Raw genomic sequence first — 24,128 nt, 5'->3', positions numbered from 1 at the left:
ATAGGGTGGGGAGTGGGAGGTGGGGTGGGTATATATTTCGTACATAGGGTGGGGGGTGGGAGGTGGGGTGGGTATATATTTCGTACATAGGGTGGGGGGTGGGAGGTGGGGTGGGTATATATTTTGTACATAGGCTGGGGGTGGGGGAGGGGGGGTATATATTTAAAATAAATCATTTTAAACTTACACTTATTTGCTACAGCCAGTTTCACTCATTCATATTTATAAGGTATCGGTGCTGCAGAGTGACTGGATGTGAATAAGTGTAAGGCCAACTGTGTATATATATAAATATATATATATATATAATAAATAAAGCACCTTTACCTTGATTTAAAGATTGTGTGTTGTTTCTTTAATCTGAACTTTGAAACAATTATCTGATATTTGACAAGGGTTTATTGTGCAGGCTAGGAAATAGTCCAGCAGCAAACGATAATAATAATAATAATACATTTATTTAGTAAATCACCTTTCACAAGAATAATATTAGAAATGCAAATATTAAAAAACAAAAACCTAAAATCAATGAGGCAGAAGCAATAAAAAAAAACATATTACTATTAGATTAAAATAAGTCATATATACTATATATCATAGTCTATTGGCAGCCCATAGAGTCTTAATGTGAAATGCTGAGTACCTCAAAGTTTTATGTCAGAAATGTTTAATATGGATCCCGACAAGTTGTACATGTTGTAACAGATTATTCTTGCTGACTTTTCTGTATTAATTAATTAATTTAAAATATCTTTTTTAATGTTTGTGTTACCATTGATGATTCATTCTCATCATCACCACTAATTATTTTATGTTTTAGACGGTCCTTTATTTTTTTAATTCTATTTTTATTTCCCTATTTACCTTTTTATGTCTGATTTTACTTCATCATATTTTGTCTTTTGGCTGTTTTTATTATTTTATTTTCTTATCTTATCTTTTAAGGCCATTTCAGATTTTTACCTTCTTTATGTTATACTGATTTTATTTAATTATTTATTCATTATATTTTAATATTTTATTTATTTATTTTATAGATAGATAGATAGATAGATAGATACATAATTTCACATAGAAACAATCTCTAACTATCCAATGGTAAAAAAAATAATAAAACTAATTTCTAAAAATACCCAAAACTTGTACTAATAAAACAAACAGTGTACTAACATATGTAATTAAAGACACACAGCATGAATCTAATTTGAATTAATCCATTTTTTAATATTATAATATTATATTGTTATATTATTTATATTGTATGATTAACAGTTGTTAAACAGAACACTAATAAAGTTTTGAAAAAAAACAAAAAAAAACACCAACATTCTACTGATGATGCAATAAAGAATTAAACTTATTACTAAAAAATACCCAAAACTTGTAGTAATAAAACAAATAGTGTACTAACATAAGTATGTGATTAAAAACACACAGCATAAATCCATTTTTTAATATTATATTGTTATATTGTATGATTAACAGTTGTTAAACACTAATAAAGTTTTGAAAAAAACACACAAAAAACACCAACATTCTACTGATGACACATTAAAGAGTTATGACATCACACATCAAAGCAGGCTGATGACAGCACACATCAAAGCAGGCTGATGACATCACACATCAAAGCAGGCTGATGACAGCACATCAAAGCAGGCTGATGACAGCACACATCAAAGCAGGTTGATGACATCATACGCACACTTTTGGGGAACATTGTATATAGGACTAGAGTTCCTTAGTGTCACATTCGTGTTCCAATAACTCAAACGCAGAGTTAAATAAATCACAAACACTAAAGACCAGAGATTATAATCTAACAACAAATCCAACCTAAAGAAATTTAACTTTAGCATTGAAATGGCAACTAATCACAACATGCCTACAACAGATACTGAGCTCTCCAAAATGCTGCAAGCTGAAAGAGAGCAGCGCAAGGCGGAGCAGCAGAGAGCCACTAAGAGAGAGAAGGAGCTTCGTGCTGAAATGGATCAAATGAAAGAAGCCATCGTTAACCAGGAGACCATTAAGTACAAAGCTCTGGAGAGAGAGAGGGACGCTTCTCTCAGAGAGGCAGAGCACCTCAAATTGAAATTGTCGGCTCTCCGTGAAATCGGGAGCACGTACGTGGACGAGACGGCAGAAAGAGAGAAACTGCGCAAACAGCGGGACGAAGTGCAGAAGGAAGTGGAACAGCTCAAATCGCAGGTTCACCGGGAGAAGGAGGTGCACGCCGAGAGGCAGCTGAGAGACTCGGAGAGGGAGAAAACACTCCTCAGACAAATCGCTGAACTCAAGGAGCAAATCCGTACCGAGCGAGACGAGTGCACGGACTCATTCGTGCCCAAAATCAGAGCCTTGGAGAGGGAGATTATGCTGCTTAAGGCCATCTGTGGACACTACGAGGAAACATCTGAAGGCTTGTGTGAAAATAACAAGGCTGACGATAACGAAGAAGTCACCTCAACGCAGGAGGAAAAAGACGAGGAGCAGCTGAACGTTCACAATGAGCGTTCAGAGGCCGAAGCTACATCGGTAACGAACCTCGAGGCTTCGGAGAGTCAAATCGAAGTCTCGGTTGAAGTAATAGACCAGCAGGAGAGACACCAAACCGATGAGAGTGAAGTTACAACACAAAACTATGAGACAAGTCAAATCAAAGTCTCGGACGAAGGTATAGACCAGCAGGAGAGAAACCAAACACATGAGAGCGAAGGTATGACTCAAAACTGGGCGACGTTTCCTCAGGCAGTGGACGACGAGTTGAATGAACAACTGTCAGAGCGCGAGGAGGAGGAGGAGGAAGAAGAAGAAAAGTCTGTCGCTAAAGACTCAGAGGAAAGTCCGCTTATTGAGCAAGCTGGAGGCTCGGTACAGACGCCGAAGAAAAAGAGGAAAGGGTGGAAGAAGTTTATTTACTACATTCAGCCGTGGCACTGGGGGAGAAAGTAGAGCAGAAGGCTTTACTTGGGGATATGAGGGATATTGTATATAGATTGTAGATGTTTAGATATGTAGATATATATGTTTTATAAATAGGAGATAGATAGATATATATTCATAAATAGGAGATAGGTAGTATATATTTTTGTATATAGGATATAGGTAGATATATATGTTTTATAAAAAGGACATAGATAGATTTATATTCATAAATAGGAGATAGGTAGTATATATAGTTTTGTAAATAGTAGATAGTATGTATAATATTGTACGTGGGAGGTGGGGTGGGTATATATTTCGTACATAGGGTGGGGGGTGGGGGGTGGGGGTATATTTTGTACATAGGGTGGGGGGTGGGAGGTGGGGTGGGTATATATTTTGTACATAGGGTGGGGGGTGGGAGGTGGGGTGGGTATATATTTCGTACATAGGGTGGGGGAGGGGGGAGGGGGGGTATATATTTCGTACATAGGGTGGGGGGTGGGAGGTGGGGTGGGTATATATTTCGTACATAGGGTGGGGGAGGGGGGAGGGGGGGTATATATTTCGTACATAGGGTGGGGGGTGGGAGGTGGGGTGGGTATATATTTTGTACATAGGGTGGGGGTGGGGGAGGGGGGGTATATTTTTAAAATAAATCATTTTAAACTTACATTTATTTGCTACAGCCAGTTTCACTCATTCATATTTATAAGGTATCGGTGCTGCAGAGTGACTGGATGTAAATAAGTGTAAGGCCAACTGTATATATATATAAATATATATATATATAATAAATAAAGCACCTTTACCTTGATTTAAAGATTGTGTGTTGTTTCTTTAATCTGAACTTTAAAACAATGATCTGATATTTTAAAATGGTTTATGTGCAGGACAATGTTGGGCAAATTGTCAAATATATATTGACAATACTGGGGAGGTGTGGGGGGTAATTTATGATGCTGCATGTCTGACAAACTTCAAGATGGTTGTTTAAACCAAATGTTTTAAACCCTAAATGTTTTTGCCATTCTTTGTGTGGTTTTCTCTGGGATTCTCCCACAAAACATTCAATTAAAATGTGTGGACTTTAGTTTCTGGTTATAAGGCTTTCTCATCATTTACTGGTAAATACTGCTGGTGTCGTTTTCTTGAGGTCAGAATATTTCAACCACTGGGAGGAGACAAACAATCAATGATACACAAGCTTCATATAATGTAGTTTTTACTGTTTCCAGGGAGGATATGCACATTAATCTACTTTATAAGCCACTTAATTGTCTTCTATTAGAATTTAAGGTTAATGTGCAATGAAATCAATAACTTTTAAGCAAGACTGTGTATTTTGAAAGTAGGAATAGTTCATTAATTGTTTTACAAATAAAACATTTAAAATATCTGGTCTCAGAAAAAGACCGTATAAGATAGTTTAGCATAGTATAGTACAGTACAGTATAGTATACAATACTATATTATAGTACTATACTACAAAGTATAACATATAATATACTATATTACACTATAGTGTATAGTACAGTATACTATACTATGGTGTACTATACTCTAAATACAGTATACTATACTAGACTATAGTATAACTATAATAATATACTATAGTTTATATACTACAGTATGACCTCAACCAGATATGTTCTGCCTTACCTTTTTGTACTGATGATTGATCCAGGATAGAAATGTACACAGGAAACATTTAAGCAGGTTTTAACAGTGTTTTTGTTAGAGTGTGTGTGTGTGTGTGTGTGAGTGTGTGTGTGTGTGTGTGTGTGTGTGTGTGTGTGTGTGTGTGTGTGTGTGTGTGTGTGTGTGTGTGTGTGTGTGAGTCTGTGTGTGTGTGTGTGAGTCTGTGTGTGTGTATATGTGTGTGTGTTTGTGAGAGTGTGTGTGTGTTAATGTATGTTAATGTGTGTGTGTGTGTGTGTGTGTGTGTGTGTGTGTGTGCGTGTGTGTGCGTGTGCGTGTGCGGTCTAACCTCTGCTGAGGGCCCAGAGTCTGGAGCATCTTCAGGTACTGGAACACCAGATGAACAACCTGTGCAGAGGACAGTAACGCTGTGAGTGATGGAAGTAAACTAGAATATATTATATTTATATATTCATCTTTATTTGTTCATGACTCCATTTGAACAGCTGAGTGACTCCGAAACTAAAACCAGCATCATCATGTCTGGAGGCTGAATGCAGTTCCTCTAACGGCCACTAGATGCTGCCTCTCAAATCTGCCTTCTATCAGGGAATATGTCATTTTTTACAAATCTCAATAGATGATTTTACTTCTTCTGTGTCTGGTTGTAACTTTGGTGATTAATGAAGTTTGAGGCAGTTGTGTGATTTCAACGGGCGCACCTCGTAGACGTTCTGGTAGCCCTGGTCGGTGAGGGTGATAGAGATGGAGAAGATGGAGTAGGTGGTGTTCTGGTCGAAGCCCGTCTCACTGTTTCCTCCAAACAGAGCCAGAGCCCAACACCTGCACACACACACACACACACAGTAAATATATATTCTGCACTGTATAACTGCAACCATTAATCAATCAATTAATCAATTAGCTGCCAACTATTCTGATAATCTATTTTCTGGCCTCTCACTTCTTCCTGAGCAGAGACAGGATGCTGCCGGTTCCTTCATGTCCAATCAGCCAGGAGATGTAATGAAGAGGTTTCACTCTGACAGAGAAACACACACACACACACACACACACACAGAGTTCAGGTTGTAAACAGCTGATCAGAGTGTTTCTGCAGGTCATCAGATAATCTCACAGTGTGATAATCTCACCTGTAGTGTTTCCCCTGCGGAGGCACGGCCCAGCTGATGGTGAGAGCATGAACCTTCCTCACAGGAACCACTGCAACACACACACACAAATTAATATTAACATGTATACAGCTGCAACTAATGATTATTTTCATTATTGATGAAACTACTACTGCTACAGGGGTGATAATGGAAAAAAATCCTGAGCCTGAACTTTTTTCCCTGGGAGGTAAGCGGGCCCCTAAGCCAAGATATATGCCCTGATCATCATAATTGTCAAGTGGGATCAGGCGTATGCTCCCCTGGAAGAACATTTTGATAAATAATCCCTTAAATGATAGATTCTGGTGAATTTTGTGGAAATAAATTGAAAAACATTCAGACATGAGATGAACAAACCCAATATAAGCCTATATTACAGCAGCATCTTTGTGTAGAGCACCAGAGCACCAGAGCTCCTGGGATCCTGGGCCTGGGTTAAGGTTAGGGTTCAGTAATCCACCCCTGCTTTTAACTAGTCCCTTACCTGCATACTTACTGCTTGTATAGCATACTGAGACTACAGATACTACAGCCATACTAAGAAAGGTCAGTAGGTGGTGATTATAATACTCCAAAGTAAACTAGGAAATTCCTTTCTTGACATCATACATGGCCGAGCTCAAGCCTCAGGCCTGCTACTACTACTTCTATTACTAATAATAATAATAATGATAATAATAATAATAATGAATCAGACCTCTGTAGAGTTTGTTGAAGGCCGGAGTATCAAACGGCTGTAGGAGAGCAGAGAAGTCGGCTCGAGGTTCATCGCTGAAATAAAACGCACATTTAACTTTTTTAAATTCAATTTTGTGCAATATTACCCTTATTCTATACTGCATAATATCAAAGGATAAAACAGAGCTGATATATCTGTATCTTTATCTGTTAATGTCACAAAAACATCTGTATATACATTTATACTCTTCTTATATTCATCTAAAAGTTTAAGTTTAGCTGTAAATAAATGACATCATATTTCAATTCAGGCTAATTTCACCTGATAATCAAACTAATAGAGAAAGTTAACTAAGTGTTGTGATGACGTACTTGTTGGGAACTTTGATGAAGATTTCTCTGACCCACTGCTCCAGAGTGTCCAGAGACTCTAAACAACAACAATAACACTGTTAGCGATGTTCTTCCATCCAATATGTCTTTCATGGATGGATGGATGGATAGATGGATAGATGGATGGATAGATGGATAGATAGATAGATGGATAGATAGATAGATAGATAGATAGATAGATAGATGGATAGATGGATGGATAGATAGATAGATAGATAGATAGATAGATGGATAGATAGATAGATAGATAGATAGATAGATAGATAGATAGATAGATAGATAGGTAGATATATATACATAAAGGTAGGTCTTAAAATTAAATAACAGAAAAACTAAAAAGCAATGACTAAAAATACTCATGAATTGTACTAATAAAACCAATATATATACATATGTAATAAATAATAATTAAATAGTCACCACAGACATTACTTTCAACACATTAAACAGTCTGAAGGGTTAAAAATGAAAACAGACGTTGAGTGAAAGGTTTCATGTCTAACTAACTTCCTCTTTATGACACAAACACACTGAGCTGGTTCTGAGAAACAGGAAGTGGGTTATTCCACCACACGTGATTTAATCTGATGCATGGAGCTTTAAGTGTGTAGAAGCTGTTTGTTGTTTTTATACTTTAATACTATTTTTATACTGTGATATTTATTTTAATACATATGTTCTGATGTCTTTTGGATATGAAACCACTGTGATGTCTGAATGCTGAATCTCCTGTTTGCATAACACATGTACCCTCAGAGACCTAATAAAGAAGAATTCACTAAATCTATTTCTAGTGTTTTCGTTAGTTGCTTTTTATTAAATACAAAGTTTAGGGTTAACATAACTCTTTATTCTTCTGTTTTTATCTGTTTTTACTCTATTTTAGCTCAATTTAATTCCCAATTTAAAACTTTTAATCATATTTAAATGTCTTTTTTATTCTGCCATGTGTTGCCTTTATATTTACAGCTGTACGCTACTGATGTGCTCCAGTTCTCCTCTCTGGTTTTTATTTCTTTACGAACCTTTGGACTGAACGGCGAGCGTCATGTAATGAGCCGAGTAATATCTCCTCCAGAAGTCTCGCAGCCGCTGGTAGGTGTTGATCTGTTTCTCTCTGGGCTCGTGTTTTAACGTCTGAGCGTTGCCTGAAGGAAAAAACACGACGTTAAATATCACAGACGCTTTATGTAGCTGTTATCTACGACGGAGTATTAGGGCCGTACTAAGAATAAATAAATAAATAAATAAATAAAAGTTCGTAAATTACAAGAATAAAGTCGTAATATTAGGTCTACGAGAATAAAGTCGTAACATTGCGAGAAAAAAGTCGTAATATAGCAAAAAAAGTTGTAATATTACAAAAATAAAGTCAGAACATTACGAGAAAAAGAGTCATAATGTTACGAAAATAAAGACGTATGAATGGTAATGTTAAGACTTTATTCTCGTAATATTACGACTTTATTCTCGTAATATTACGACTTTATTCTCGTAATATTACGACTTTATTCTCATAATATTACGACTTTATTCTCGTAATATTACAACTTTATTCTCGTAATATTACGACTTTATTCTCGTAATGTTACGACTTTATTCTCGTAATGTTACGACTTTATTCTCGTAATATTACGACTTTATTCTCGTAATGTTACGACTTTATTCTCGTAATATTACAACTTTATTCTCGTTATGTTACGACTTTATTCTCGTAATTTCCACACAAAAAAAAGTCTCTTAGTCTGGCCCAAATACTCGTCTAGTCGTAGTTTATGTTTGTATCTGTCGGAGTTAAAATTAGAGAAGCAGAATTAGTTGCAGCTGATTTTGTCTTCTTGGAAACCAAACAGTGTTTTTACCAATAAAACATAAAATGTTCATTAATATGAAACTAAAGATAAACGGAGAACAGGGGGCTGCTGACTGAGAGTGTTTGAATGTGTTTGAATGTGTTGGAGTTTCTCACCCCAGCAGAATTTGCCCATCGGGTGTCCCGGTTTTGCCAAACTACCAAACAGCATCTCTTTACGGTGAGAGTCAGACGGCCGCGCCAGCTGGTACTCTGAACACAGACAGAAATGATTAGAAAGAAGAAAGAAAATGCAAACTGATTGTAGTTAATTCACATTTCAAAACAATGAACATTTATATATTTTATATCTAATTCATTTTAATGATTTCTTTATCATAAATTACAGTAAACTGAATATATTGACTTACAGAACAAGACATTTGAAGATCGTTTTCACTATTTTCTGACATTTTATAGAAAAAATGATCAGCAGATGAATAAATAAATAAAATAATATTTATCATTGCATCAATCTCTGTATCTTATTGTACCAGTTACCATGGTTACTTTGCTCCTCTTCTTTTTATTTTATACTGTATTGTTTTCATTATGCAGATGTACTTAGTTTACCTCCTTTTTTTTACCTTTAACCCTCCTTGAGTCAAGGAAGGAAGGGAGGAAGAAGGAAGGAAAGGAGGGAGGAAGGAAGGAAGGACATTGGAAGCAAGGAAGGAAGGAAGGAAAGATGGAAGGGAGGAAAAAGGAAGGAAAGGAAGAAGGAAGGATGGAAGAAAGAAGGAAAGGAGGGAGGAAGGAAGGAAAGATGGAAGGGAGGAAGAAGGGAGGAAAGGAGGAATGAGGGTTGGAATAAAGAAGGAAAGGAGGGAGGAAGGAAAGAATGGAAGGAAGGAAGGAAGGAAAGGAGGGAGGAAGGAAGGAAGGAGGGAGGGAGGGAGGGAGAAAGGAAAAGAGGAAGGGAGGAAGGAAGGAAGGAAGGAAAGAAGGAAGGAAGGAAAGAAGGAAGGAAGGGAGGAGGAAGGAAGGAAGGAAGGAGGGAGGAAGGACAGACGGAAGGAAGGAAAGAAGGAACAGTCAAAACAGACGGGGTCAATTTGACCCAGGAGGACGACACAAAGGTTAAAAAAATATTTTAATCTAAAGTCAATTATTTCCTCATTTGGTCCATAAAACTAACCCTTCAAAATATTCACTTTACAATAATTTAAGACCCAGAAAAAGCAGTAAATCCTCAAAACCTGGAAGCTTCAACTGTTCTATATATGTCTGCTTAACATGCTAAAAGTGTGACTGATGATGAAGGTGTGCGTTCTTCTTCTTCTTCATCATCATCAGTGTGGACTCACCGCTGTCCACTGCCTCCACCTCTCTGTCGATGGCGTCTTCGATCATCAGAGGACAGATGAAGAACTGAGCCCACCTGAAGCACAAACAGGCAAATCATTTCATCACATCTTATAACAAAATGTTTTCTTCATCGTACTTTAAGTGCAGGTTGTTTTTTCACATCCAAACCTCCATCTTGCCTTCAATCATTGTCTTTTAGAGGTGAAATCTTTATTATCATATCTGTATTTTATTGTCAGTGTCGGTGCAAACACAAAAACATTACATCCTCCTACTAGCATTTGATATATTCTGGTTAAAAAATAAAACAATGTAACTACTATAGTAAATCTGGTGTCTCACTCAAACAGCCATGGTTCTCTATGCTTCGCTCCTATGTACATATGTGTATATAATGATAATAATACTAATAATAAATGTTATGTATAAAGCACTTTACATTTCCAAAGCAAAACTCAAAGTGCTACAAGACAAACAAAACGTAGATGTATTTTGGGCGCGCGGTAAACCAATCAGAGTGTCATCTCCCTTTAATATCCAGGCGCGCTGTCACCTTGGCGGATTGTTAGTTTGATGGCAGATTTACCAGGACTGGTCACATGACTACATTGACAGTTTCATTGATCATTACAGTGATTGACTGATTCTGATACATACTGGCACATAGTGTCATTGTGACTTTATTTTAATATTTTGATGTTCATCATAATATGAATTCACATTGTGTTCCTTTTATTTGTGATGTTTTGCATGTTTGTGTGCTGCTGCGCGCCCGTGTGTGCATAACAAGCACAGTGTTGCCTATCTAGGAGCATATTGGACTCTTGATGATCCTTTAATAACAGTGAAATATGCACCAGTGACTTTAGACCAGATTTTTTTGGATCAGTAGCGCAATCGCTTTCCTCTTCCTCAAAATAGCAACGCACCACCAATGCGACGGTAACAACATGAACACAGAGAGGTCATCAGTCGTCGTCACGGTGATCATTAATGAACCGGTTGACCTCCTATCAGAGTCATATGGTCCTCACAGAGCTGCCCTCAACACACACACACAGTCTCCTCACCTGTCGAGCGCCTCTCTGAAATATTTCCTCTGCACGTCGAACTGGAAGATGGTTCTCTCACAGTCGGTGGAGGCGTTGTCGCTGCCGCCGTGCTTCTTAAGAAAGGCGTCGAAGCCGTTCTCTGCCGGGTATTTCTCACTGCCCATGAACACCACTGAGGGTCGGAGAGGAAGAGGAGGAGGAGGAGAAGAAGAAGGAGAAGGAGAAGGAGAAGGAGAAGGAGAAGAAGAAAAAGAAGAAGAAGAAGAAGAAGAAGAAGAAGAAGAAGAAGAAGAAGAAGAAGAAGAAGAAGAAGAAGAAGAAGAAGAAGAGATGAATAATCAGAAACACAGAGAAGGAAGACAGAGTAGTAGTAGTAGGAGTAAAGCTTTATTTATACTTGATTATTGAGATCATTTTCAGAGAGACAGAAAAGGAAAACAATAGCAAAACATTTATAATTAGGAAATAATTCTAAATAAATAAATAAATAAAAATCCTCTTGATGTCACAGGACTAAAAGAAAGTAAATGATTTAGGCGAAAAGTGTGAAAAAACGTGTGTGACTAAAAGTTTGTTGAGCTCCAGCGATCTCTGTACTTGTCATAAAGATTCACAAAAGGGCTTAAATGAAAGCTTAGAGTCTCCCCTTTAAAAAGATACTAAACATAAATATTAAACATTGAAAAATATTCTGACCATGAGCCTAAACCAAGATATGCACCAACGTCTAAAATGCATTTTTTCCAAGGGGGAAGTTAACTTTAACAGCTGATAACTGTAATAAAGCTGTGACTCAGGAAGGGTTATCATACAAAAATATTATATATAGGCTATATTAGCTGTAGTGAATATTATTAATGAATGTCTCATGTATGAATGTATGATGGAGAACACTTCAGGGCTCTCTGTGTGTTTCTGCAGGACTCACTGTGTTCCAGGAAGTGGGCGAGGCCGGGAAGATCGTCCGGGTCGCTGAAGCTTCCCACACTGATGCACAGAGCAGCTGCTGCCTACACACACACACACACACACACACACACACACACACACACACACACACACACACACACACACACACACACACACACACACACACACACACACACACACACACACACACACACACACACACACACACATTACTAAGACTCATCATGAGGGAGTCCTGTGTGTAACTGATGAACAGACTGAAGACAACATGACAACGTTGATAAAACACAAAGTGAGAATCATGATCCCAAAGCTGTTAACTCTTTACATTCTGTTCATTCTGTGTCTTATATGACCCAGAGTTGTATTTTAGAGAAGAAAACACAACCTAAAAATGTCTCTTCTAGCCATAAATGTTAAGACATTCCTCTTATATGACCCAGAATATACAAAAATGTAAATATTTCAACTTTTTAAAAACATTTCTGTGCAGCTGATACACACTTTTGTTGAGTGTTGAGCCTCATATTCATTCAAAAATACAGTTTATTCACATTTAATCATAATTGTTGGAGCCAACGTGGGACTCATTATATACTAGTGTGATTATAAATGCTTTTTCTACATTAACAAAAAGCATAAAAACTGAAGAATAAACTCAAGTCTGCTCTTTTTTGAATATAGATATGAGAGGATATTGTGAAATCCCAGAATATGAGCAGAATGTTAAGGGTTAATATGTTTGTTTTTTTTAAATAAAAAGAAGCTTCAACACTGTTATTTTAAAGCCTTTTAGAGCTGAAATATAAATATATAAATGACTGAATGAATATATAATTGACTCCTTTGCTCCACACCTTTAAAGCTACTTTTATTCACCCACCTGCTTCTCAGAGCTTCCTTTCTTCTTCTTCTCCGCGTTATCCTCGTCCAGTTCGTCGAAGTCGCTGTCCTGCTCCTCCTCTTCGTCCTCCTCCTCGTCTTCCTCCGACCCCTCGCCGGAGTCCCCTTCGTCCTCGCCGTCCTGCCCGCCCGCCGCCGCCTCATCTTCCTCTTCCTCTTCGTCTCGGTGGCTCTCTCCACTTTCGGTCTTATCTTCCGCCCCGCTGAAGTCGGAGATGAGGAGCGCTCGCAGGCCGTTACTCAGCTCGATGTATCTGCAGAGACGAGACGGAGAGAAGACTTTAACGTACAATCAGCTGGACATTAAAAAGTATATTTAGTATATTTAATGTCACTTTAACACCTTTAGTTAAGTTACATTACATCACTTTATTTCTAGAGAGGACTCTCTATCTGCAGTATTTAAAGTACAAATTTAATGACTTTTAAGACCTTTTTAAAACCTCTTTTTAAGTTTTACTCAATGCAGAAAGCTGCTGCTGTACTCAAACATAATGTGTCATAAAATGCTCTGATGACAAAAGATTTTTTATTGTTTTGTGAATGTATTACTATTTTTCCTTTGTTTTGTATTTAACTTATAATTCTTTGCTGTTTTGCTTTATTTTATATTGCATTGTTTGTACATAATATTATTAGGTCAATCATATTTATGTTTATTTTAGTTATTTCACTTTGCATTGTTATTGTGTTTTTATCTCTCTATATAAGCCCAGAGTAGGTTTCTTATTTTAATTTTTACTATTTTTCTCTGACTTGTATTTTACAAATGTGCAAATAAACAAATAAACTAATAAACTAATATATTATGAGACATACAATAATGGAAAAGTATGGAAAGTAATGATAAATAACATAAACTGAACAAATATAATAACGCTTAAACCACATTTAATGTCTAAGCTAACTCCTACATTTCCAGATATTTTAAGACATTTCTAGATCTTGAATATTAAAACTAAATTTAAGACTTTTTAAGGATCTGCAGTGAAGCTGTAAATGTCAAAAAGACCCCGAGTCAAATCTCATTTGGTACTTTTATGTTTTTGTTTTTTCCTGAGTCATGAGTGAGAGAGGCCATGACAGTGCAGATGTGCTCTGATTAGAAGCTCCGTTTTATTCTGTTTCATCTGCAGGAATCTCATTTAAACCAAACCGCTCTTCTCTCCCACCTGTACTTCTTTGGGTCACTGGGTGATTTGATGATCTCCGGGTCTCCCTGGTCGCCCGCAGCAGCAGTGGCTCCGCCTCCGTCTCCAGCAGCTACCTGCGTCTTGGCTTCCACTACTGGTGGTGGAGGCTCGCCTTGGTCTGGAGCCGACGCCTGGCCCGGCACGCTGCCGCCGCTCACTGACTTATTGGTCTGAGGCATTCTGACAGGAGTCTAGTGAAGGAACAGAGAGACAACAGCATGTTATTAGTCAATCAGGTAAAATATATAATATATATGACTGTTATGTTCAGGAGTCCATGCAGAGAATCTACTAAGGTTTAATACAGATATGGAAGAAGTATTCAGATCAGATAGTTAAAGTATTACAGTAAAAGTACTGCAGTATTCCCTCCTTCTTTCCTTCCTCCCTTCCCTCCTCCCTCCCTTCTTTCCTTCCTTCCATCCCTTCTTTCCTTCCTTCCATCCCTCCTTCCTCCCTTCCATCTGTCCTTCCTTCCTCCCTTCTTTCCTTCCTCCCATCCCTCTTTCCTTCCTTCCATCTGTCCGTCCTTCCTTCCTCCCTCCCTCCGTCCCTTTCTTCCATCCTCCCTCCCTTCCTTCCTCCCTTCCATCTGTCCTTCCTTCCATCAAATCTTTCCTTCCTTCCTCCCTGCCTCCCTTCTTTCCTTCCTCCAATCCCTCCTTCCTCCCTTCCATCTGTCCTTCCTTCCCCCCTTTCTTCCTCCCTGCCTCCCTTCCTTCCTTCCTTCCTTCCTTCCATCCCTACTTCCTCTCTTCCATCTGTCCTTCCCTCCTTTCTACCTTCTTTCCTTCCTTCCTTCCATCCCTCCTTCCTCCCTTCCATCTGTCCTTCCTTCCTTCTTCCCCCCCTGCCTCCCTTCCTTCCTTCTCTCCCATCCTCCCTTCCTTCAAGTATTTACAGATTAAAACAAACGGTGTTACTATGGGAACAAGTCTTATTAGTGTTGGCTTAGCTACACCGGCTTCGTTAGTTGTATATTAGCTTCCAGTAATCCGGTGTTACGGTGAAATCTGTTCCCGTATTTATGTCCTTCCTTCCCTTTAACCACAACCACTCCTCTTCTAAGGTAACCCAAACTTACCTTAACCCCTTCCAGTTTACTATAACTATTAAAAAAAGCTCCTAATGCGGGTGTGTTGCTATGGGAAACGCTATTTTAACAACAGGGTGCTTTTTTTTTTAGAAGGGGGTACAGAATTCACCGTTACACCGGTTAACAACGAATGGCTAACTCTAGCAGTTTCTCAGCCTTTAAAACACGTTTGTATTGGCTTTAAAGCTAAAACCGGCTATATATAAGCTCTAAAACATGACACCGCAGTGTTTTTAGTTTTTAAAACAGAGTAGATTTAAGTAAGAAGCTCACCTTTTGCTTCGGTGAGCTGGATGTTGGATGGTGAGGTGAAGAGTTTCAGAGCAGCAGCAGCCTCCGTCAGAGATAGAAGCCAGCCCAAACAAAGCATCTGATTGGCTGAGAGGCTTGTCAGTTACAATCAACGGAGCGTCTGATTGGTCGTCTGATTGGAGTCTTCTTTTTTTCTCCAATAAACTTTATTAACATTTCCGTAATATACAAAAAACTCTTGATACGAAAACATGTGCAATCTTTTTACAATACAAAGATATCTCCATTATAAATAAAATCTACAAGGCTATAGACATAAAAGGATATAATAAAAAATATATATAAAAAAGAAAAGAAAATACAAGGCACTTCATATCATTAAAAAAAAAAAAAACCTTCAAAAAACCAAAAATGTGATGTCACTGTACAAGAATAAAAAAGATGTTCAGTAGTTTCACAATCCATATTACAAAAACAACATGGCTCAACCTCACATCCAAACCTTTTCTTTAATGTTTCTGCTGCTGGATAATAGCCATTAATCATTTTAAATTGCAATTCTTTGGCTGAGTCTTCTTTTGTTGTTGGTGTTGTTGGCAGTTGGTGGATAGGTTTTATATGCATTACCGTCCCCGTCCGGATTATAGTAATAAAAAAATAAAAAAATAATAATTAAAAAGTATTTTTTTTTTAATTAAAAAAAATTAAAAATTAAAAATTAAAAATTAAAAATTAAAAATTAAAAATTAAAAAATTAAAAAATTAAAAAATTTAAAAAATTTAAAAAATAAAACATTAAAAAATTTAAAAAATTAAATATTAAAAAATTAAAAAATTAAAAAATTAAAAAATTAAAACATTAAAACATTAAAACATTAAAACATTAAAACATTAAAATTTTAAAAATTAAGAAAATTAAGAAAATTTAAAAAATAATATTTAAAAAGTAAAAAGTAAAAAGTAAAAAAATAAAAATAAAAATACAAATACAATTTAATACTCTACTGTTTAAATAACATGTAATACTCTACTGTTTAAATAACATAAATCAATCAAAATTAAATAATGGTTGTTTAAAGTGAAATTCAGAGTGCAACGCTCTAGTAACATAGAACACACACAATGAAGAAAATAATAATAAGATAAGATAAGATAAAACAAGATAAGATAAGATAAGATTAGATAAAATAAGATAATCCTTTATTAGTCTCATGATGCTGGAATTATTATTGCAACAGCACAGTGTATAGTAAAAATAGAAGAGTGCCAATAAACAATAATAAAAAACAATAAATAATAAGTAAGTGCAAAAGCAATAAAAACAATAGCAGTAAAAATATAGTACTACACTGCACAGTTGAACTGAAAGCAGTAGTATACCTTAAATACTAGTATTGCATAGTAGTGAACATTAAAAGTACAGTGTGAGGTGTACTGGGAGCAGTGCTGATTGTACAGTCTGAGAATGAAAAGTACATCATGAATAAAAAGAGTGTGGGGTCTCAGATGGTGAGGAAGGCTGTTCCACTAGCATGATGCAGCAGAGCAGACGGCTCCATCTCCTGGAGGATCAAGCTGCTGTCAGATCTGAGAGGATGAGGTTTGTTTCACTGGTCTGTGTTTGTATTCATAGTTGTGTGTTGCAGAGTTTATGTTGCTCTTTTGCTCAGAACTCTTTTAACCCTTAAACAGGCGACGTGCACCAGCAGATACAGACTCTTTAACACTCTGTTAGGACTGTGATTGGTTAAAGTGGTTGTTTAGTTGTATTTACCTTGAATTGGGAGAACTGGATTGGTAGAATTGAAGCTTTTGGTCGGTCTATACTTTGATAGAAACGATAAAATCAGTTTAGAAACTACTATTAATGTGCAGGGAAAGCCATAATGTATCACCTCTTATTCAATTGTTGACCATTATGAGCATTTTTATACCTTAAAAGGGCAACATATCCTGCAGGAGATATAACTAAAATTCTAAATGCATCAAAATTAACATCAAATTATTTTTCACTCCTGCCTGTCTAAGGGTTAAAAAAAAGCGATTTTAATCACAATGAGATCTTCTTTCTGGTTAAATAAAGGAAAAAGAAACAAAAAGGAGCATGCATCAGAAATCTAAACTAAGGTGCTGTTATAATAATTATAATTATAATAATAATAATGATACTAAAATCAGGCGTCTCCTTTCAGCTTCATATTTCTGACAGTAAATCATTTAATCATCTAATCTTTCGTCTTGTCCACAATAGTTGCACCTTCTCATATCATGTTTCCTTGTTTTATGGAGTTTATTATTCAGTCTGAACCTGATATGATTGTCTCTTCTCTCCTGTTGCTTTCTGTATATCACTTTATCTCCAGTTTCACTCTGAACACTGTAAAACCAGCGTCTCCCTTCCTCTCTTCCTTCTACTGCTTCTGTATCTCTTCTTAGTTATACTCGTCTTACCTGCTGTCCTTTTTTTATGACTTCTTTTGCAGCTTTTGTCTGATGCTTTGTTTCCTTTTCTACCAACATGTGCTGAGTCTCATCATTTGAATTATAAATGTTGTTTGTTGTATCTGTCAGAATATCCGCTTTGCTCTCTGACTGACTGTAACTTAAACTGACTGATGATGATGATGATGAACTCCACTCTGAACAACTTGCTTCTTCTCTCTATTATACTGCTAACTGTGATAAACCATCACTGACTCTTTGTTTTCCTACTTTCAGGTTAAACTCTGCAGACGCTGTTTTTTTAATTAACTGAATCATTTGAAGCATGTGTGCAGATCTGAATGAAACTGTAGTCAACACTTTCAGTATCAACCTTAATTGATGTGAAGGCTGTTAGTAAAGTCTTTATAAATCAATAACCACAAAGTACAAAAGTGACTGATTTAATACAGAACATGATTAAAACATGCAAAACATTGAGCATAGCATTAGTTAAGGTGAGCCAACTACATATAGGTAATCTGAAAGGAAGGAAGGAAGGATGGAATGAAGGAAGGAAGGATGGATGGAAGGAAGGAAGGAAGGAAGGAAGGAAGGAAGGAAGGAAGGAAGGATGGAAGGTAGGAAGAAAGGAAGGAAGGAAGGAAGGAAGGAAGGATGGAAGGAAGGAAGGAAGGAAGGAAGGAAGGATGGAAGGAAGAAGGAAGGATGGATGGAAGGAAGGAAGGAAGGAAGGAAGGAAGGAAGGAAGGAAGGAAGGAAGGAAGGAAGGAAGGATGGATGGAAGGAAGGAAGGATGGATGGAAGGAAGGAAGGAAGGAAGGAAGGAAGGAAGGAAGGAAGGAAGGAAGGATGAAAGGAAGGAAGGAAGGTAGGAAGAAAGGAAGGAAGGAAGGAAGGATGGAAGGAAGAAGGAAGGAAGGATGAAAGGAAGGAAGGTAGGAAGAAAGGAAGGAAGGAAGGAAGGATGAAAGGAAGGAAGGAAGGAAGGAAGGAAGGAAGGAAGGAAGGAAGGAAGGAAGGAAGGAAGGAAGGTAGGAAGGAAGGAAGGAAGGAAGGAAGATGAAAAAATGAAAGTCAACTTCAAAAATGACTCCAATATAACTACTGCTAATGGCTTTAATGGGGCAGTTTCCTTTTTTTAACTAAATTGGTCTTGAGCCATTTTTGTTTACAGCAGCTTTCCAGTCGATTAGATATAATGTGCAACCATCTTAATCTTTAACTTAATCTGCTTTTCTCTTGTTTTTATCGCAATTTAAATACAATCTTAATGTCTTTTTAATGTCATTTTAATGTCTTATTTTCAATGTATTCATATGTTCTTGTAAAGCACTCTGATTGCCTCGTGTCTGAATGGTGATATATAAATAAAATCACATTTCTTTGACTGAATTAGAGGTGAAACTATTACATTTATGTGACACTGACAAACAATCCGACACATGTTATGATTAAAGATTGTGATTATTTTTTATTATACTAAATTGCATCTATAATATACAAACATTCACAATATTTTTTTGTACAATCACTTTGTGCTTCTCCCCCGTACAGGAGTGAACTGTAAGACAACAAGTTTACATAAACTCTCTATATAATTTGTCCATGGTATACACAGCATAAAAATAAATTCATACTCAACAACAGTATCATTTCTAATTCTATAATTTACAAATTCACTTAGAAAATAATCATATGAAGACAATGTCAATATTATTGTATGTTTTTTTTTTTTATCAATATGAAGACACATGGTGGGGAGTTACACACAGAAACGTGCGCTGTTGTAGCTATAACAATTTGGCAGGATATTGTTGGTTTTTTTTCTACCTTTGTAATATTTAATAATAATAATAATAATAAATGCACATTATTTTTTCCTCCTCCTCCTCGTCTTCCCTTTTTTTTCTTCTTCTTGAAGTCTTTCATATACACACACACGTGTACTGTATCTCAGCTGACATGATGACATCGTCCAAAAATATCACACTTCCGTCAAAGATACTGTACACAAACACAAAAAACCCTCACAACTGAACACGCAATAAATATCATGATAACCATATGCAACGATAGAACGTGTTGGCTCTAATATCACACACACACACACACACACACGCACACACACACACACACACACACACACACACGCACGCACACACACACGTTCATGAAGGAAACACTGCGAACATGACGGCTACATGACTACACCTGCTAAAAAGGGAGGGGAGGTTAAATAACCACGTGGTCTTCACTCATCATCAGCCCTGCTCACGTGTGTGTGTGAGTAGAAAACACTCAGTATGGCGTCGGATTGTATCGGCCGGTGCAAAAAGCTAAAAGCCACCATGAAGCAGGGCTGCAGCGCTCAGCGGCAGTCTGGGTCGAGTCTCATGGCAGTCTGATCTGGGTCTTTGTTATCTGCAGGGGTTTTTTGTTCCAGTTTGGTTTCTGAGCTTTTGAAACACTAAAAACCTCATTTATTTTGGAGCAAGAAACGAAAATCCCAAATGAAAATGTCTGTAGCTCCTGAACCACAGTGACCATGTGCATTGATAAGGTCTTCCCTGGAAGAAAACCTCCCAAAGTTACTTATTAAAGAGTCAGAAATACTCCAGCTGATACAGAAACAGAGCACATGGTCTCTTTTTGATCATCTGTGTAAAATAAAAATGTGTTTTCAAATTTCTTAAAAGGCCTGTGTCTTTGTCTGTAAGGGTGAAAGGCAGTACGGAGCTGTAAACTAAACACTAGTGACCACTAGGCCTGGGTATCAGTACTTGATACCTGAAATAAATCGATACCAAGTAGTATGGAAGTCCTGTACCTGTAATTGATCCTTTTTGCACCCAGAGATAGAAAATATGACTATTTGTATGGACTTGCTCACAGCCAAACCTGTATCTATAGCAACCATAGAACAACCTGTATCTATAGCAACCATAGAACAACCTGTATCTATAGCAAACATAGAACAACCTGTATCTATAGCGACCATAGAACAACCTGTATCTATAGCAAACATAGAACAACCTGTATCTATAGCAACCATAGAACAACCTGTATCTATAGCAACCATAGAACAACCTGTATCTATAGCAACCATAATGCAATCTGATGGTCTGTCTGTGCATTACATACCTCATACAAATGGTAAAGATTGACCTAAAAGTTAAATGGGTTCAATAGATTTTAGTTTTTGAGCAGATGTCATAACACAAAGTGACCTCTACCAAACGGTTGAGCGGACCTATAAAGGGTTAAGCGATACTGAACCCTAACAGTCAACACCTGCCTCACATTTGAAGACAATAGCACTCACACAAAAAGTGAAAAAGTCCAAGGCGGATTTCCAAAAAAAGGGACATTTAAGGACTATTGTATAAAAAATGGTGTCTTCCTGATTACAGCAAAACCACAAGTTAATGAAATTAATGGCAAAGTACCAGTGAGCCATTAAAAACTAGTGAGCGAACACAAAAAAAGGAGCTTTAGTCGTGACGTCAGAATGTCAGAAGGTTTTTGTTTTTTTATCTCTTAATTTCGAAATCGACCATCAGTGGACGTGTTTGTGTGTCAAAGTGAGAAATGGAACCAGCTAAATATTCATCAGGTTTCACCATCTGTCACAGCTCAAAAATCATCAATCACAAGAACACGATTGATGTGTTGTCAGCAGTACATATTACCATACCACCAGACACAGATGATTCATTAACCTCCTGAGACCCAAGCTTTTATTTGGCATGCATTTTAAATGTCTCCTAGATATCTGGGAGTAGTCTTCGTCTTTGAACAGGACGTAGATTTTGAAATAAATAATGCCCTCATATGGGGGGACAATGGGTTTACACCAATGATAATAAAGTCCCAATGTCCTCAAATGTCTTGATTAGCAGTTTCGTAGCTTGTTGTTTTCACTTAAGTTAGTCAAATTTGTATCAAACTACAGACTTTATTAAGCATAAATAAACCTGCCGTCTCATTTTCACACTGATTTTTACACTGTAATGTGCTTTTGCGACCACTAGGTGGCTCAGAAACGTGTGTACGAATGAGGATGACGGGTCAAAGTTAAGCAGAATGAAGTAAAAGGTCCAGTAAACCTAAAATGTAATGAGGACGCAGGGTTGCAGGAGGTTAAAGACAGTCAAACTGGAGGTTTTAGAGGTGTAGTGCTCAGGTAATAGCTGATTAAGAATATCATAAATGAGTATAGTATAATGAAAATGAAGCAGTGTACCTTCACAGCACCTGCAATCTGTTTCTCTTTTACATTAATTATAGCTGTGGTCAAAAAGGTCCTACTTTATAGTCCCAGCACATCGTTCCCTCAGCGATTATCAGATTCCCTTTGTTCAAATGATCTTTCTGCTCATTTCAGGAAGTCTCTGAGTAGGGAATAAAAAACCCAGACACTTCCAGTCTGAGTCTAGTTATCTTCAGCATATTACACAGGATGTCATTAAATCCGCCTGCAAGCAAGCACTCACAAAAACATGATGCGATATATACTTTCCAACAGCTGGAACGACAGCGGATATTTTGACACTTCCTGTCATGTATAAGCGCCGTCGCTGTAGAGGAGAAAACACGTCGTCTCCTGTGAAAGAGTGAAAGAGTGTGAGCGGTGGTAGAAAGATCTGACTCAGGTGGTGTGAACGAGGCTCGACAGCAGAGCAGACGTCTCACCTGGGAGAGAAGAAGAGACGTCTCGTTGAATTATATCAAGACGTTTCACCAGTTTGCTTCATCTGGTTTTATCTTATTATTATTTTCCCATTTTAACGCTCCTTTTAGCTCTGGTTTGGTCTCCACCAGCTGCTAAATGTTCCACTTTCTTCACCAGCTAGTCTCTAACTTTGTCTGTTTTCTGCTGGAAACACTGCGGCTGAACCATAACATTTAAGTTTCAAGACTCTAAAGCTGCTAAGTTTTATCTTCTTATTATTTTCCCATTTTCACGCTGCTTTTAGCTCTGGTTGGGTCTCCACCAGCTGCTATTATTTAAATACAGCATGCAATCTTGTTGAATTATATCAGGATATTTTACTAGTTTGCTCTGCCTGGTTTTACGTTTTAAGACTCTAAAGCTGCAAGGTTTCATTTTATTATTATTTTCCCATTTTAACACTCTTTTTTTAAGCTGTGGTTTGGTCTCCACCAGCTGCTCAATGTTCCACTTTCTTCACCAACTAGTCTCTAATTTTGTGTAATTTCTGCTGGAAACACTGAGGCTAAAACATTATAATCTAGCTGAACCCAATTATATTAAGTTTTCTTTAATTTATGACACATAAAAGTTTTAAATCATCACATTTGCGAAGCTGCAATTAACAAACATTTGACTTCTTTTGCTTAAATCAAAATAGTTGATTGATTTTCAGTCAATTTAAACTTTCCTCGACTGTACGTTCGTTGTTGTAATTCTTGTTTTTTTTGTAATGTTAAGTCTTGTTATCGCTATCTGTTATCTTGTGTATAATATTATTTTTGAGAGTCCAGACAGGAAATATGCCACTAAAACTTCAAACTAAAAGCAGCTGACCTGTTGTTAAAGATGCTGGATTTCATCTTGAATTGAATTTGTGCTCGCTCAGGGGTTTTTGTTATTAAATATTTATGACTCATATAAACAAATATACATATAAAACAAACACATTCTCACATTAGGGCGTCTAAGTGCACACCAAAACTATAATTATATTGTTTATATTATAATAAGCCAAAAAAACAAGAAAAATAGGTGTTTTTCTCATAAATCTGACCTTTTTAAATACTAAATATAATCTCTAATAACTAAGATTTCTGTCATAATTACAAGATCTTTATCTCATAATTAATATCTATGAATATTGTAAAGATGAGCACTATATAAGTACATCATAGTTATAATTATGAGATATGCAGAAATCATAATTATGACCAAACAGAAACAAAAATATGATATTAATTTAAAAACTACTTGCTTGGTCCCGTTCTGATGTTTGTTAATGACAGTGCAACACGAGCGCTCTTATTATTACTATTACTATAGTTCTCTACTTTGATTTGTCTCATCGTCATCCAACGACACTAATAATACAAATGGACCCTGTTAAAACATCACAGGAGGCTCTCTCTCTCACTCTCTCTCTCTCTCTTTCTCTTTCTTTCTCTCCCTCTTTTTTAACGTTGTGCTGTTTAAAAACCGCTTCAGAGCAGCATTAGCAAGAATACTCAGTCTGGTTTTTTGTACTTGGACGTTATTTCAGTCTCGGACTCGACCCGATAATCTTTGACTCT

The 24,128-nt window shown here is 36.9% G+C and overlaps 1 protein-coding gene across 1 annotated transcript in view; it reads right to left on the bottom strand.

The window, feature by feature from the left end:
* Positions 1–14,229, bottom strand: part of LOC133984645 (nardilysin-like) — a 31,382-nt gene extending 17,153 nt beyond the window's left edge. Inside the window, 13 exon segments of the mRNA XM_062424081.1 lie at positions 4,916–4,974; positions 5,289–5,409; positions 5,531–5,608; positions 5,721–5,790; positions 6,439–6,512; positions 6,792–6,849; positions 7,838–7,960; positions 8,782–8,877; positions 9,972–10,045; positions 11,043–11,196; positions 11,953–12,034; positions 12,838–13,111; positions 14,030–14,229. Of these exon segments, the coding sequence (XP_062280065.1) occupies positions 4,916–4,974; positions 5,289–5,409; positions 5,531–5,608; positions 5,721–5,790; positions 6,439–6,512; positions 6,792–6,849; positions 7,838–7,960; positions 8,782–8,877; positions 9,972–10,045; positions 11,043–11,196; positions 11,953–12,034; positions 12,838–13,111; positions 14,030–14,229 (1,463 nt within the window).
* Between the last annotated feature and the right edge of the window lie 9,899 nt (positions 14,230–24,128).

The sequence above is a fragment of the Scomber scombrus genome, chromosome 8, assembly GCF_963691925.1.
Source record: "Scomber scombrus chromosome 8, fScoSco1.1, whole genome shotgun sequence".
In the NCBI taxonomy this organism is placed as follows: domain Eukaryota; kingdom Metazoa; phylum Chordata; class Actinopteri; order Scombriformes; family Scombridae; genus Scomber; species Scomber scombrus.
The sequence above is the reverse complement of the archived record's forward strand: the minus strand, read 5'-3'. Positions and strand labels throughout refer to the sequence as shown.